Source organism: Raphanus sativus, chromosome 6, assembly GCF_000801105.2.
Source record: "Raphanus sativus cultivar WK10039 chromosome 6, ASM80110v3, whole genome shotgun sequence".
In the NCBI taxonomy this organism is placed as follows: domain Eukaryota; kingdom Viridiplantae; phylum Streptophyta; class Magnoliopsida; order Brassicales; family Brassicaceae; genus Raphanus; species Raphanus sativus.
The window spans coordinates 36,645,294-36,661,533 of NC_079516.1; the positions used below are offsets into that span (position 1 = coordinate 36,645,294).

At 30.5% G+C, this 16,240-nt stretch overlaps 2 protein-coding genes and 1 pseudogene across 2 annotated transcripts; 1 reads left to right on the forward strand and 2 right to left on the reverse strand.

The window, feature by feature from the left end:
• Positions 1-162: 162 nt before the first annotated feature.
• On the reverse strand, positions 163-2,030 carry LOC108831861 (F-box/FBD/LRR-repeat protein At1g13780-like; annotated as a pseudogene).
• A 1,504-nt stretch (positions 2,031-3,534) lies between these two features.
• LOC108831862 (F-box/FBD/LRR-repeat protein At1g13780-like) lies at positions 3,535-5,584 on the reverse strand. Its single transcript, XM_018605371.2, has 4 exons — positions 5,471-5,584; positions 4,332-5,320; positions 4,109-4,249; positions 3,535-4,026 (listed from the first exon to the last, which is right to left on the reverse strand). The coding sequence occupies exons 2-4, from the start codon at positions 5,304-5,306 to the stop codon at positions 3,763-3,765; spliced, it is 1,380 nt and encodes a 459-aa protein (XP_018460873.1). The 5' UTR covers positions 5,307-5,320; positions 5,471-5,584; the 3' UTR covers positions 3,535-3,762.
• Positions 5,585-9,363: 3,779 nt separating this feature from the next.
• Positions 9,364-15,924, forward strand: LOC108831863 (cytochrome P450 71B7-like). Its single transcript, XM_056988180.1, has 2 exons — positions 9,364-10,309; positions 15,119-15,924. Exons 1-2 carry the CDS (start codon positions 9,407-9,409, stop codon positions 15,740-15,742), a joined length of 1,527 nt encoding a protein of 508 aa, XP_056844160.1. The 5' UTR covers positions 9,364-9,406; the 3' UTR covers positions 15,743-15,924.
• The last annotated feature ends 316 nt before the right edge of the window (positions 15,925-16,240 follow it).

A 16,240-nucleotide genomic window follows, 5' to 3' on the forward strand; every position in this document is an offset into this window, starting at 1 on the left:
TATTCTTTTATAGTTTAGTTGTAGTTAATTTCAATTTGTAAACTTTAATCTTTATTATAACATTTGAAATTTAAAATATTACTTTTTGGAGTTTAAAATGATTTAGTTTCAATTATTTTGATTTTTACATAAAATTTGACATATTCAGATAAAAACAACAAAAATTGAACCCAATACTACTTAAAATATTTGGAAATTTAAATGTATAAACAAAACTTAGAAGAATGCAAGATCATCATATATCTAAAAAATATCAAAGAAACTGAGATTGTGACTTTTTGAAAAAAAAAAAAAAAGAAGATTGCAGTTATACTCACTACGAAAGAACTAAGAAGAAGATCCATCAAATGATAACGTTAATCTTCCTCCATGGCTCGGATGATAACTTCACATCTTGGAGAACGTTTTGTCAGTTTATTAAGTTTCTCCCATATTTCTGATTCCAGAACATTTTGAGTATCATAAGCTATGGGGCTCATAATGAACTTCTTCAGTACTGCTGAGTTTCCAAGAAAGTAGCTGGCTACTTTCATCTTCCCTTCCTTCAATTCAAGTTTTTCTTGTATCTCAACACACTCAAGAGTCGATGACACACACAGTAGCACATCTGTGAGTTCAATTTCTCTTCCATCTCCTCTGGATGAACAACTTTCTGCAAACACACACACACAAAAAAAAAGCTTAGTTTTCAAATAATACATATCCATAAAAAACATAAGGACAATAATGGTTTTACCAAGACGAGGTGTTTCAGATTCGGGCAACACTCAGGCAAGGCTGGGAAAAACTGCAAGGACTTTCTATGGAACACGGCTTCTAAACGGGACAAGTTGTTGAACTTTGGAATCATAACTCCTGCTTTTGAGTAATGTCCAAAGGCCAGCACTGTTATGGCAAAGATGATCATATGCCTAACACTCAGATATCCTATTAAGAAAATCACAGATATCATTGCTCTTTGATGCGTTCCAAGTATTGAAAAGCACGCCAAACTCCACAAAAAATTTGATATCAAGCTCAGCCATTAACAAAGAAGTCAGGTTCTTTACCACAATACTATCAAACTGATCTTCTCCGAGACTCATATGCTCTAGCACTGGAGCATCAATCTCAACTCTCGGCCTATAATCCATTACCTTCCTAAGCAGCACACTAAACCTCTTCAAGCTCCGAGACCTCACACGCATAACCTTAAATTCATCATTCCCAATTGCATAATCATCATCCAGATTTCTCAACAAGGTCAGGTCCTCAAGAACAGGACACCCTGAGAGAAGCTTCTCCAGATGCACACGCCAATTAATTTCTTCAAGATGCATGGATTTAATACAAGACATGAAAAAGGGGTCCATAAGACCAGAAGAGGAGAGCTTTAAGTAAAACCAATGTCTTGCTCGTGAGGAGATTCTTAGGCATCATGTCAACAATAGGATAGAGACTATTGTCGTCCTCATAATAATAGATACTGCTCTCGACATTGAGATGTTGTGTCCCCCGGTTAATCATTGTACCGATCCGGTCCTTGAATCCGTCCATCATCGTGTCTCTACACTTAACCTTAAGGTTAAACAGACTTGACTCAGGGCTAAACTCGAGAAGCTTGTCAAAGAAGCTTAAGATCACTTCATCAGGAATAACAGAGCAGTTAAAGTCAAGAACGGGAACGCTTAGATACATATTCTTCCATATCTTAGACAAAACACTTGTCTGAACCGATTGTTTCGTCGGAACGTATGAAAGTATTTTAGTTAAAAGAGATTCTGGCAATTCGCTGATCCTATCGATCCCAGACATCACGAGACGAAACCCTAACAGCATCAACAAGCAATAAACAGTATAAAAATGACATCTTTAATTGAATCATAGGCGTAGAGCTTCTCTATTCAATCACCCAACGAAAGACTCAATAATAAACTCACCGTGGACTGGGTTTGAGTCGCCGGAGGATTGTATCGGTTGGAGAGATCGCATGAGAGCATTTCAAAAACGAATATCGTCTTTATTGTCTGTCTATCATATTCTTATTCTATTGGTTATACTTTTTTTTTTTGTGCAACTTCTATTGGTTATACTATATATTTTCATGTTAAATGCCACTAGAAAAGTTGATTGTAATAATAGTATTTTAAGGAGTGGGTTCAGCTCTAGGTCCAAACATTTTCTATGGCAATTGGACCTTTGATACTTTGAAATCATTTTGCTGGAAAGTGAGATGTCCATCAAAACTCAAACATTTCCTATGGCAATTGGTATTAGGGTGCATAACAATTAAAAAGAATTTGCAAGCGAAAGGGATAAGAGGTGACATATGTTGTGATAGGTGCGGCGCTTCCAAAGAATCCATAAATCATGTGTTTTTTTAGTGTCCACCAACGCGCTAGGTATGGACTCTTTCACAGATCCCCTCCAGTCCAGCTATTTTTCCCTATCAAGGTTTTTTTTACAAATATGGATTATTTATTTTGGAGAATTGATCCGAAGATGGAAACTCATCAGTATGCTTGGATTTCTATGGTACATTTGGAAAGGAAAAAATAACAAGATTTTCAGTAATTTAGATGTTGATCGGAGAGATACTTTGAAATTGACAGAGACAGAATTAACACTATGGATTGATGCACAAAATGCAGATACATAGATTCTGGTACGACAATCTGAGGTAGCACCACAAACGGCAATTCCAGACCATTGGTGTTTCACAGATGGTTCATGGAAAGATAAAGACAGATTCTCGGGCCAAGGTTAATATAGTATTTTAGAAGGTTTTGACAGTTTGATGGGAGCACGGAATATTAGAGCGAGTCTCTCTCCCTTTCATTCGGAAGTAGAGGCTCTGATATGGACAATGGAAAGTATGAGAAATTTGCGTCACTTCAAGGTTACGTTTGCAACGGATTGTTCCCAATTGATAAAGATGGTTTCGGAATCAGAAGAATGGTCAGCTTTTGCAAGTTATTTGGAAGATATAAAAATCCTCAAAGACGGCTTCATCAACTCAGAGATTTTTCATGTACCAAGACAACAGAATATGCAGGCGGATCGACTAGCACGGAGTGTCAGGACACAACCGTCTTTTGTTGTTCACATGGATGCAGAGTTACCGGCATTGTTTTTAGAGACCGGATGAGAGTGTGTGTTTTTACGCTGATGAAAAAAAAAGGATTGGGTTCAGATTCCATTCTCAAGGTGCGTTTCAGAATAATAATTGTATGTTCATGGTTTATTTTTTTTTCTTTTTGGAATCAAATTAAAGAAATAAAAAATAAAAATGATCATCCAATCAAAATATAGCAATTAATTTGAAAAATTCATGGACAAGGTGCAAAATCCATTTAATAATTTCTCATTTAAAAAGAATAGATAAAATATAGGATATAGTTTATAAGTAGTTAACTACTACCTGTTAAATTTAATTTTAATAACATTTAAATATTAAATAGTAAATTTTGAGTTAAAAATGTTTAGTTTCAGTGATTTTTCGTTTACTTTTAAATATTAGATATCCAGGTGAAAAAATTAGATAACTAAACCTAATACTTAATTTTCTTTGATATTTATAGGAGTAAACATATAAATTCATACCAAACTAAAATTTTAAGAAAATCCAAGATCATAACTTATCCAAGAAATAGAGATTGTGACCTTTGAAAAAAAAGGAAAAAGGAAAGGAAGATTCAACAACAATGGTCAAGGAAAAGAAAAAACAATGGTCAAAGGAATCCAACCAGAACAAAAAAAAAGACTCAACCACTGATAATGAACTCACTCATGGATAATTTGACATCCTGGAGAACGTTTTGTGAGTTGATTAACCTTATCGTAAATGTTCTGATTATAAGCAGTGGAGCTCAGAATGAGTTTCTTCAGTACTGCTGAGTTTTCAAGAAAGTAACTGGCTACCTTCATCTTCCCTTCCTCCCATTCAAACTTATCTTTAATCTCAACACACTCAAGAGTCGATGAGACACACCTTGGCACATCTGTGAGTTCCAGTCCCTCCTCCATCACTTCTGAATGAACAACCTTCTGCAAACAAACACAAAAAGGATGAGCTTTCAATAGTACACATCCATAAAACCACAGTTAGTACGGATAATAATGGTTTTACCAAGACTAGGTTGTTCAGATTTGGGCAACACTCAAGCAAGGCCGGCAGAAACTGCAACAACTCGCTAGGGAACACGGCTTCTAAACGGGATAAGTTGTTGAATTGAGGAATCATTCCTACTTTGGAGTAAAGATCAAGGGCCTGGCAGCACGAAGAAAAGGATATATAATACGATGTTTCCAATAAGACAAAAGTAAATGAGTTGTTGAATGAATACATATACCTTTACTGTTTTCTCAGAGATGATCATATGTCTTACACTCGATACCCCCTTGAGAAAATCACGAATCTCACTTCTCTTTGATGCATCCCACGGATCAAAAAACTCGCCAAAGTTGACAACAAACTTGATATCAAGCTCAACCTTTAACAAAGAAGACAGGTTCTTAACCACGATGCTATCAAACTGATCTTCACCTAGACTCATATACTCTAGCCCCGGAGCATCAATCTCAAGCGTGCATCTCACTTCCGGACTGCAATCCCATCTGTGCTTAAGCACACGAAACCTCTTCAAGCTCCGTGACCTCACACGCATAACCCCAAATTCATCATTCCCACGTGCAAACTCATCCTCCATATCCCTCAACAAGGTCAGCTCCTCAAGAACAGGGCACCCTGAGAGAAGCTTCTCAAGATGCACACGCCATTTAATTTCTTCCAGATGCATGAATTTAAGACGAGGCATGGAAACAAGACCAGGATCATCAAGACCAGAAGAGGAGAGCTTTAAGTAAACCAACGTCCTGCTCGTGAAGAGATTCATAGGCACGAAGTCTACACCAGGTAAGGTAACACCAAAAGAGTCCTCGTAATAATCTGTACTGCTCTCAACATCTAGATACTGTGTCCCTCGGTCGATCACTGTAGCGAGACGGTCCATGAACCCGTCTATCGCCGTGGTCCTGCACTTAACCTTCACTTTTAACAGACTCAACTCAGGGCTAAACTCGAGGAGTCTTTCAATGAAGTTTAAGAAGCTCAAGAGCACTTCATCGGCTTCGTAAGGAAATTCATAGCAGCTTGAGTCAAAACCAAATACAGAGCAGTTTAAGTCAAGAACCGGAACGCTTAGATACAGATTCTCCCATCTCTTAGACAAAACACTTGTCTGCACCGATTGTTTTGTCGGAAGGTATGAGAGTATTTGAGTAAGCAATGGTTCTGGCAACTCGCTGATCCTATCGAGCCCAGACATGACTGGACGAAACCCTAACAGCATCAACAAACAGCATTTTAAATAAAAAAAAAAAGAGAGAGAGATCTTTGATTGAATCCTAGGCGTTGGAGAGTTTCTCTAATAGATCAGAAGACTTGAGGTTACAAACGAAACGAAAGACAATTGATTTTTGAAAAACTCACCGTGGATTGAGTTTGAGTCGCCGGCGGATTAGATCGGCCGGAGTGATCGATAGTGGTAACTTTTGGTGTGAAGCGATATCGTTTAGTATTTATATGTTCCGAAATGGTTACGATTCCATCTTCAAAAAAGCGTTTCAAAAATAAAAGCGGTCTTAATTGTCTATATTAAATATTTTCTTTTAGTAAAATAATATTTTTATTGGTTATATGCCATTGGAAAATTCATGAAAATCGATTGTAATAATTGAGTATTCAAGAAAAATGCATCTTTTTTTTAACATCATGAAATTTTTTTTTTAACAATATAGTAATATGTATAAAATATTTATCTAATAATTATATTTTCCTTTTACTTTTTTATTATTTTAAAATCATTTAATATATCTCATATATTTATTAAGCTTTTTATTATACACAAATTTTAAGATTTTATAATATATGTACATAAGTTATGTGATAGAAATAAAATGTCAAATATAAAATGGATGAAATTAGGGGTGAGACTGATATGCATACTTGGATATGTGGTTTTCGTATATCCGAATTTTGAATATATGTCTACATATTATATTATTCATAAAAATATTTTTAAAAATATTTTTTTAATATTAAAATATTTATATATTAATTATTTATATAATATTAATATATATAAGTATACAAATTTATAAAATTTAAAATTTAAGATATCTAAAAAATATGATTCTGAATTTTGACATCCAAACTTAAAAATTAAGATATTCGAATATGGATTCGATTTTGATGGATCATAAGTTTTAATTTCCAAACTTACTAAAATTTTTACCTTTTTCTCTTACATATATACCTATACAAAAATATGTCGAATCCTTTGAGAAGCATGAATCATAAATTTTAATATACAAATTTGGATCCTTTGAAGTGGATCTCAGATCGGATTCAAAGTGAATCTCCGATCGAATCTAAATCTCAAATAGCAAGTCTCAGGAAAGCGTAACTAAACCATAACTTAATGTCAGGGGCGAATTTTTTTGTGGGTTCATAATGTCAGTACAATCTTGTCAAAATATCAAAAATAGGGGTCACATGGGATTTGAACCCGTTAGTTGTGGGTTCATAGATAAACTTTCTAACCAACCGCACGAGAGAGAATTTACAGTTACAGTTTGCAAAACTAATTTATAAGATACTTTTGGTGTCAAGTGAATCCACTACTCATAACGTGGATCCGTTCTTGCTTAACGTATTTAAAATAATTATTTTAAAAATAATTATTTTATACATCTCATATTATGCTAGTTTGTTATATTACGCTAATTTCTAGGATAACTATGCTTGGTAAAACTACATGTAACATATTTTTATTTATAAAATAAAAATTTATTATTGGTTCTTTTATTGAATCAGTAAAATAATTTTTAAATATTATATTTCTTCTGTTTTATAAAGATGTATGTTTTGAAATTTTTGCATATATAAAAGCGTATTAAATTAATTATAAATACATTATTTGTAGTTAATTGTTTTTATCCCGTCAAAGTTTAACAAACATAATTAATTTGTAAAATTTTATAATTACCTTTATTACCTGACAAAAGTGTATAGAAACTTAAAATATCATTTTGAATATACTGAAATGGAGAGAGTATTATATAATTTGCAGCTGTTCTCATATATAATATTTATTTTCACTTTTAAATTTTATCAATACGCTACATTTCTTGTGATACATGTGGGTACGTATAAAAATTACATGTGACATCCTATCCAGAGAATATGGACTAAATTACTAACTTTTTAGAAGCAAGTGATATTAAAATACTCTTATCAACTACTACAACAAAAAGGTTACAAAAAAACTACTACAACAAAAGAATTAAAGATTCAGTTTCAAAAAAAAACAAAAGAATTAAAGATCGAAGTGTTTTTGATTTTATTATCCAACTGCAATAAATAATAGTAAGACTTTGGAGCGGTTGGAGTTGGATTAAATCGGACGGATACATTGTCTCTCTTAATCATTGGCGTATGTATATGAATCCATACAAAACTTGATTTAGGCAAAAATTACCGTGTGGAAATCATCAAATGATTATTGAAATCATATAACACGTTGTCCGAGGCCACTATAGAGTTAAAAAAAGAAACTCAAATAATTGTCTATATAACCTAGTTTTATCTAAGGTCAGCTATTCATCCCAAGAAAGAAAGAACAGTGCCGGCTTAGATAGATAGGGGATACCGTTATCCCCTGTTTATTAGTAGATAAGGGTTTAATTTTTTTAAAAATTGTATATATTTTTATATTAAAAATAAAAAGGGGTCCAAAATTTTTTATATGAAATTATTTTTGTTTTATCACAGTTTTTAAAAATATTTCTGACATTTAAAAAGAAAACACAAATATCTATCAGATTTTTAAAAGAAAAATATTAGTTAAGGAAAACAATTTTTTTTTGCCCTAGAGCCCATGATACCATTGAGCCCAGCCCCGAGAAAGAAACAAAAACAATGTCAATCTTCCTCGACTTCTTTTATCTTTTACCTATCTTCTCAGTTTCCTTTATCATCATATCCAAAAAACTCAAACCCTCGAAATGGAAACTTCCTCCAGACCCCAAGACGCTTCCAATCATCGGAAACTTTCCAACAATAAGCTTTTAACAAATCAATCGTGGGTCCGAATAAATCCGGTGGTTTCTTCTTGTCTGGATAAATCCTCTCAAGTTGATATCATGATTTGACTGTATATCTCCCATTCTTTGTAAAATACCATCCATTCCAATGTACCATTTGGACCTTGCTCAGTGGCATATTTTCTATGATTTTCATATTTTGGGAATCCACCAAAACCCAAATTGCATGCAAGTTTCAAGTTCATGAAACAGGGTCTATAAGAGTGTCCACTGTAAGGTCAGTATCATTGTGTTGTTAGTTTTTATTTGCCGGTTTCGGATGAGTGGTTTGGAACCATGAATCATTCCATACTGAAATTAATGATCATGGTCTTATCCTTTTGATTAGTCCTTTGTTTACCAGAGATATAACGAAAACAATATTCCGCCATCCGTACGATATAAAATATTATCGGATAGGTTCCAAAGGTGAGACATTCTTGAAATTTGCTATATATATCATGTAATAGATCATTAATATATTTCATGTTACATTCATTAAAATAACACTATTTGTGAAATATTCATAAATTTTGTATATCACATGACTTTAGTGATTTTATCATCTCATATTACACTAGCTTGTTATTTATAAATTTATTATAAAGAATAAATAATTAATATTTAATCTTTGTATTCTATTTAATTTCTATGATAATTATGTTTAGTAAAAAATATGAAAAATATTTTCATTTATAAAATAAGAATTTATTAATGGTTTTTTATTCTGTAAAATGATTTTTAGATATTATGTTACTATATAATTGCAGTTATTCTAATATATAACTTTATTTCGCTATTTTTCATCAAATTCTTCTGTTATCATTTAATTTTTTACTTAAATCTATTTTTGGCAATGATATGTCACATCCTATCCAAAGGAATAGAGATTAAATTACTAACTTTTTTAGAAGCAAGTGATATTAAAATACTGTTATCAACGACAAAAAAAAATTTAAGATTGAAATGTTTTTGATTTTATAATCCAACTGCAATAAATAATTAAATATTAGTAAGACTTTGGAGCGGTTGGAGTTGGATTGAAACGCATGGATACATTTGTCTCTATTAGTCATTGACGTATTTATTAGAGACCGTACAACCATTGATTTATGTAAAAGCAGCCGTGTGGAAATCATCAAATGATTATACAAATCATATAACACGTTTTCCAGCGCAACTACAGAGTTAAAAGAAACTCAAATAATTGTCTATATAGTCTCTAGCTTTATCTAAGCTCAGCTCTTCATCCCAAACACACAGAAAGAAAGAAACAAAAACAATGTCAACCTTCCTCTACTTCTTTTATCTTTTACCTATCTTCTCAGTTTCCTTTTTCATCATATCGAAAAAGCTCAAAACCTCGAAATGGAAACTTCCTCCAGGCCCCAAGACGCTTCCGATCATCGGAAACTTGCACAACCTCAAAGGCCTGCCTCACGCATGTTTCCGAAATCTCTCGCAAACGTACGGTCCGATGATGCTTCTCCGTTTAGGATACGTTCCCTTGGTCGTGATCTCATCGAGAGAAGGAGCAGAGGAAGCACTCAAGACCCAAGATCTTGAATGTTGCAGCCGACCAGAGACTGTCGCGTCAAGAATGGTCTCTTACAACTTCAAAGACATCGGATTCGCTCCTTACGGTGAGGAATGGAAAGCGTTGAGGAAGCTCGTGGTTGTGGAGCTCCTGAACATGAAAAAGTTTCAGTCTTTCACTTACATCAGAGAGGAAGAGAATAACTTGCTGGTCAAGAAACTGACGGACTTGGCTCGTACGCAATCCCCTGTGAATCTTAAGAAGACCCTTTTCACGCTTGTTGCTAGTATTGTGTGTAGGCTCGCGTTTGGGATAGATATTCACAAGTGCGAGTTCGTGGACGAGGACAACGTCGAGGATCTCGTTCACAAGTTTGAGTTGGTCAGCGAGGGTATAGCTTTCTCTGATTTTTTCCCTGGAGTGGGTTGGCTTATCGACCGATTTTCTGGACAGAACAGAGCGCTGAAGAATGTTTTCTCCGGACTCGACACTTTCTTCCAGAACATTTTAGATGATCATCTTCAACCTGGAAGAACCGTATCAGACAACCCTGATGTTGTCGATGTGATGGTTGAGCTCATGAAGAAGCAAGAGAGAGATGGGGACTCTTTCAAGCTCACCACAGATCATTTCAAAGGAATCATCTCGGTAAGTTGTTAATGAAAAAAATCTCACATCGCTGGAGATTTAGTGAACTAGTATATAAGAAGTTAGAACAAATCTACTTACTCCCAATTAATTTCAAGGTTAAAGCCTAAAAAACTAAACATAAATCTTTTTAATCTGACTAGGGGTTAACCCGGGCTACGCCCGGGACAATTATTTTTTCTCAAATATTTTGTATATAATTATTTCGTTGGATATTGTATTCTGAACTATATATTTTGTGAATCTATGGATATTTTATAGTTATAATATGCATAATAAAGAATTTGAATATTTTTGAGTTTTAAATTATTTTATTTTACACTGATGTAAACATTTTTGTGATAGTTGAACTTTTTTGTTTTATTTTTTTGTGATAGTTTAATCTTTGAAAGTTTTGTATATATTTGAACTCTTATTTCTATTTTTTATGGGATCTAATAAATATTTTCCAACGGAACTTTATATTATATAATCAGAACATCTGGTATTATATATGTTTTTTCTTTTGACTAAATTTTTTTTTCCTATCATTTTGTTTTTAAAAATTGGCTTTAAAATTAATCAAATCAAATGTCAATTAAAAACCAAATACATAAACGGATCGCAATCTCTTATCCACATTAACCTAACCAAACCAAATGTCAATAACCAAAAACATAAACAGGATCCTAATCTCATCTCCACGTTGACGGAAACGATTCGTGCCCGTAAATTAATTTTATATTTTTATCACGTCAAATTTTTCTATTAGTTTACAAATAAAATTACAAATCAAAAATAGAATCATGTTTTTAAAGTTTGTTCTAATTTAGTTTCTAACAGTATGTCACTTCGATTATTTTTAACAAATAAACATATAACTAATAGTTGTATCCTAAATATAAATCTAATTTAGTTTTTCGAATTTGTTTTTCACTTTTATACACAATCACATGAAAAAAGTAAAATAATATTATCATAAACTAAGCTTGCCATCATTTTCATTTGTCATGGAAAATCAGTCGATGACTTGAAAAACCGTTTTTTATAACAGATCATTTTCTCTTCTCGTATGTGCTTGCTTCTTGAAATTTTCCGCAAAAAATCACCAATTTCATCCAGTCAAATTTTGAATTGTGAGATGTGTCAAAAAGGGTCTCTCTGATTGAATTAAAGACTTAAAGGTAATGAAATATTGGTGTAGAGAATCGGTTTCAACGCATAGTTTGCTCTTCTCCTTCATCCTTCTTCTCATTCTCAAGCTTGTTCATGTTCTTTTTCAATTATGGTGATCAGTTTCTTTCTTTATTTTTCGTAATTGCTGCATTGACTTTTCTTTTGTAGAGCTAAAGATAGAATAATTATATGAATCAGTTGATGTACAACTATAAAATTGGATCCTTGTGTGTTTAAATTTCCGGTTTGTGGCAGTGAGATCCTTTTCATTAGGTTTTGGCAAAGCCACTATTTGTTACTTTCAAGATCTTGCTATGTGTACATCTTAAAGATCAATATGGTATACTTTTTAACTTGTAATATTAATCGCGGCTGTGTTTATGGATGATGTGTTTGTTTATGATAGATGGTTGTGTCCCTCACTCCTTGTGTTGCAATTGTTTATGATGAAAGATTTGGTTGTGTCTTACCATTGCTTGTATGTGTTTATGGCTGGTGTGTTTGCTTATGATAGATCTAGATTTAGTTTTTTCGTTATTGTTCAATAATACTTACCATCATTCTAGAAAATTGTAACTCGTTATGATTTATTTTCTTTTTGTTCTTAGGAAAGAATGGTTCTTGCTCATTTGTGTGATGAACTGAAATGAGAAGACTAAAAACAGTCATGTGCATGGTAAAAAATCCACAATTTTCACTCGCCATTCTCTCTATCTTACTGGTTTGGAAACAATATATTTTATTTTCAAAATGTAGTCTCTACTCTATATTTCCTTTGCAAACGCTATAACTGCAAAATTGAATGATGAGTATATTTTTTTGCATATTTACATTTTTCTAGAGAATATAAAAGACACTTATGCCTAGAGATGAACAAACTATGAGTGATGAAGCGATATGAGAAATATTTCATATAAGTTGATTCTTCACTATGTGCATGTAAACTTATCCTTTTTTATAACACTTTTTTTGTAACACAAATGTGAACTTATCCAAACATATTTTTTTGTATAGAAGAGACTTTTACTATATTTTATGTAATATTTCTATTTCTCTTTACGATAAAAGTTTAATGTAAATTTTTAATTTTGTATATTTAATTATTGTTTATTTTTTTCTTATATTGTATATAAACTTATTATAATTTTCTTGCTTTTATATCAAATGATAATATTATGATATATGTTTAATGTAGTATTTCTATTTCTTATATTGTATGCTTGTTTTTCTTATAATGTTTATTTACTTATAAAATATTTGAAAATAATAAAAGTGTACAACTATAAATTTTCAGATAGATGTTAATTTATTTTTTTCATTTCTTATATTGTTTATTTATTTATCATTTATTTTTTTATATTGTGTATTTACTTATTCTAATTGTTTGGCATTTTATATCAAATTGTAATATTCTATTTACGATAGATGTTTAATGTAATATTTCTATTTCTTAATTGTATATTAACTTACTTATTTTTTATTTTTATTTTTATTTTATATTTACTTATTCTAATTTTCTTGCTTTATATTGTATGCTTATTTTATTATATTGTATATTTACTTATAAAAATATTTGGAAATAATAAAAATGTAAAACCGTAAAATTTTTAAGATAGATGTGTAATGTAGTTTTTACATTTTTTATATTGTATATTTACTTCTTTTTTTTTACTTTTTCTTATATTGTATATTTACTTATTATAGTTGTTTTGCTTTTATATCAAATTTTAATATTATGATAGATGGTTAAAGTAATATTTCTATTTCTTATATTTCATATATAATTATTATTTATTTTACTACATATTTTCAGATATATATGTTTCATGTAGTTTTTCTATTTCTTATATTGAAAATTTACTTATTTTTTATTTTTTATCTTGTATATGTACTTATTCTAGTTTTATTTATTTTATATCAAATTTTAGTATTACGATAGATGTTTATGTAATATTTATATTTCTTATATTTTATATTTAGTTATTATTCATTTTCTTTATATTTCATATTTATTTATTTTTTTAATAATGTCAGGTGACATCTTTGGGAAATATTACATTTAGATTTTTTTTGGAAATAATAAAAATGTAAACTAAACGTAAAAAATGTAATACTACCATTTTTTATATTTTTATATTTTTATTCTAATGATAAAATATTTGGAAATAATAAAAGTGTACAACTATACATTTTCAGATAGATGTTAATTTATTTTTTTCATTTCTTATATTGTTTATTTATTTATTTTTTATTTTTATATTGTGTATTTACTTATTCTAATTGTTTGGCATTTTATATCAAATTGTAATATTCTATTTACGATAGATGTTTAATGTAATATTTCTATTTTCTTAATTGTATATTAATTTACTTATTTTTTATTTTTATATTTTATATTTACTTATTCTATTTTTTTATTTATATTGTATGCTTATTTTTATTATATTGTATATTTACTTATAAAAATATTTGGAAATAATAAAAATGTAAAACCGTAAAATTTTTAAGATAGGTGTGTAATGTAGTTTTTACATTTTTTATATTGTATATTTACTTTTTTTTTACTTTTTCTTATATTGTATATTTACTTATTATAATTGTTTTGCTTTTATATCAAATTTTAATATTATGATAGATGGTTAAAGTAATATTTCTATTTCTTATATTTCAAATTTAATTATTATTTATTTTACTACATATTTTCAGATATGTGTTTCATGTAGTTTTTCTATTTCTTATATTGAAAATTTACTTATTTTTTTTATTTTTTATCTTGTACATGTACTTATTCTAATTTTATTTATTTTATATCAAATTTTAATATTACGATAGATGTTTATGTAATATTTATATTTCTTATATTTTATATTTAGTTATTATTCATTTTCTTTCTATTTCATATTTATTATTTTTTTAATAATGTCAAGTGACATCTTTGGGAAATATTACATTTAGATTTTTTTGGAAATAATAAAAATGTAAACTAAATGTAAAAAATGGAATACTACCATTTTTATATTGTATATATTTTATTCTTATTTTCGAAATTATTTATTCAACTTAAACATAAAATGGTAATAATTCGTTATAGACATTTTAATGTAATATTTCTTATATTATATTCTTTAAAAAAAATAGTGACACGTGGCATCTTTCTGAAGAAGTTTGTTCCGATGATGTGGACGCTCCCTGGTACCTCAAAACTGTACTTTTAATAGTATAGATTTCTAACTTTTGAAAACAAAGCCGGTCATAAATTCATAAGGCTTGAAACAATTACTAAATGATCAATACATATATACTTTCAATTGATTTGGTGAGGAGCTCCAAATTCAAGAGATATATACTTTTAATTAATTTGATCAATACATATATACAACCCTACTTTCAATTGATTTGGTGCGAACATAGGATTCACTCCTTATAATTAATATTGTTATATATATATATATTAATCACCTAGTAATTGTTTAATATTATAAATCTCATGGCCGGCCTGATTTATAGTATTAAACAATTACTAGGTGATTAATATATTTAATTTTTTAATTAACATTTGCGTATATAAAAAAAATTAGTGGTTACATGTAGTTATGTCTAGTACTGGTTCTGCTTGAAAACATTTAAACTGAACATGTCTCCGTTTTGTATTAGGACATATTTCTTGCGGGAGTAAACACAAGCGTCATCACGTTGATCTGGGCCATGACTGAGCTGATCCGAAACCCTAGAGTGATGGAGAAAGTGCAAGACGAGATTAGGACGACACTTGGGGACAAGAGGGAGAGTCTTACAGTAGATGATCTAAACCACCTTAACTACTTCAAACTCGTGGTCAAGGAGACATTCAGGTTACACCCAGCAGCTCCACTCTTACTCCCAAGAGAGACAATGTCTCAAGTCAAGATCCAAGGCTACGATATCCCCAAGAAATCCCAGATGATGATCAACATTTACTCGATAGCACGTGATCCAAAACTCTGGAAAAACCCTGATGAGTTCAACCCTGACAGGTTTCTAGACAGTTCAATAGATTACAGGGGATTAAACTTTGAGCTTTTACCGTTTGGTTCTGGCCGGAGAATCTGTCCAGGGATGAATATGGGAATCGCCACTGTGGAGTTGGGACTGTTGAATTTGCTTTACTTCTTTAACTGGGGGTTGCCTGAAGGAAAGACTGTGAAAGACATCGACTTGGAAGAAACTGGTTCGATCATTATCAGCAAGAAAACAACTCTTGAGCTTGTTCCAATTCTTCATCACATAAACAACTATTGAGCTACTTTTCTTTTTTACTGGCTGTGTTGTCTGAAATTTAGTTCATTTTGTATAATAAATTAAACAAATTAAATAGAACTAAATCTTGTATGTATTGAATTAAACATGTAAATAGGACCTTAGTTTGAATCATTCGGTCCTATAAATTATTGGATTTATGCTTAGTTATATAAATTTAAAAATTGAAACTCTTTATTAGAGGTAAATCTACTTGGATTACAAATATTTTAGAGTTAACTTGTTGAGGTTAGAATCAATCCGAAAAATCCAATACTTTACATATTTTCGCGATTGGAGCAATTCTTTTATTACATTTTCATTTGATTGAAATTGATTTAAATCTATTACATCATAAAATAAATATAAAAAATGAAGTATAAGGAAAAAAGTAATAATTTTTCATATTTCATATTGGAAATAGTAGAAATAATTTATGATTATTTATTATATCATGTCAATCTTATTTGGAGTCTTAAAGCATCTCTACTTCAATTGTAT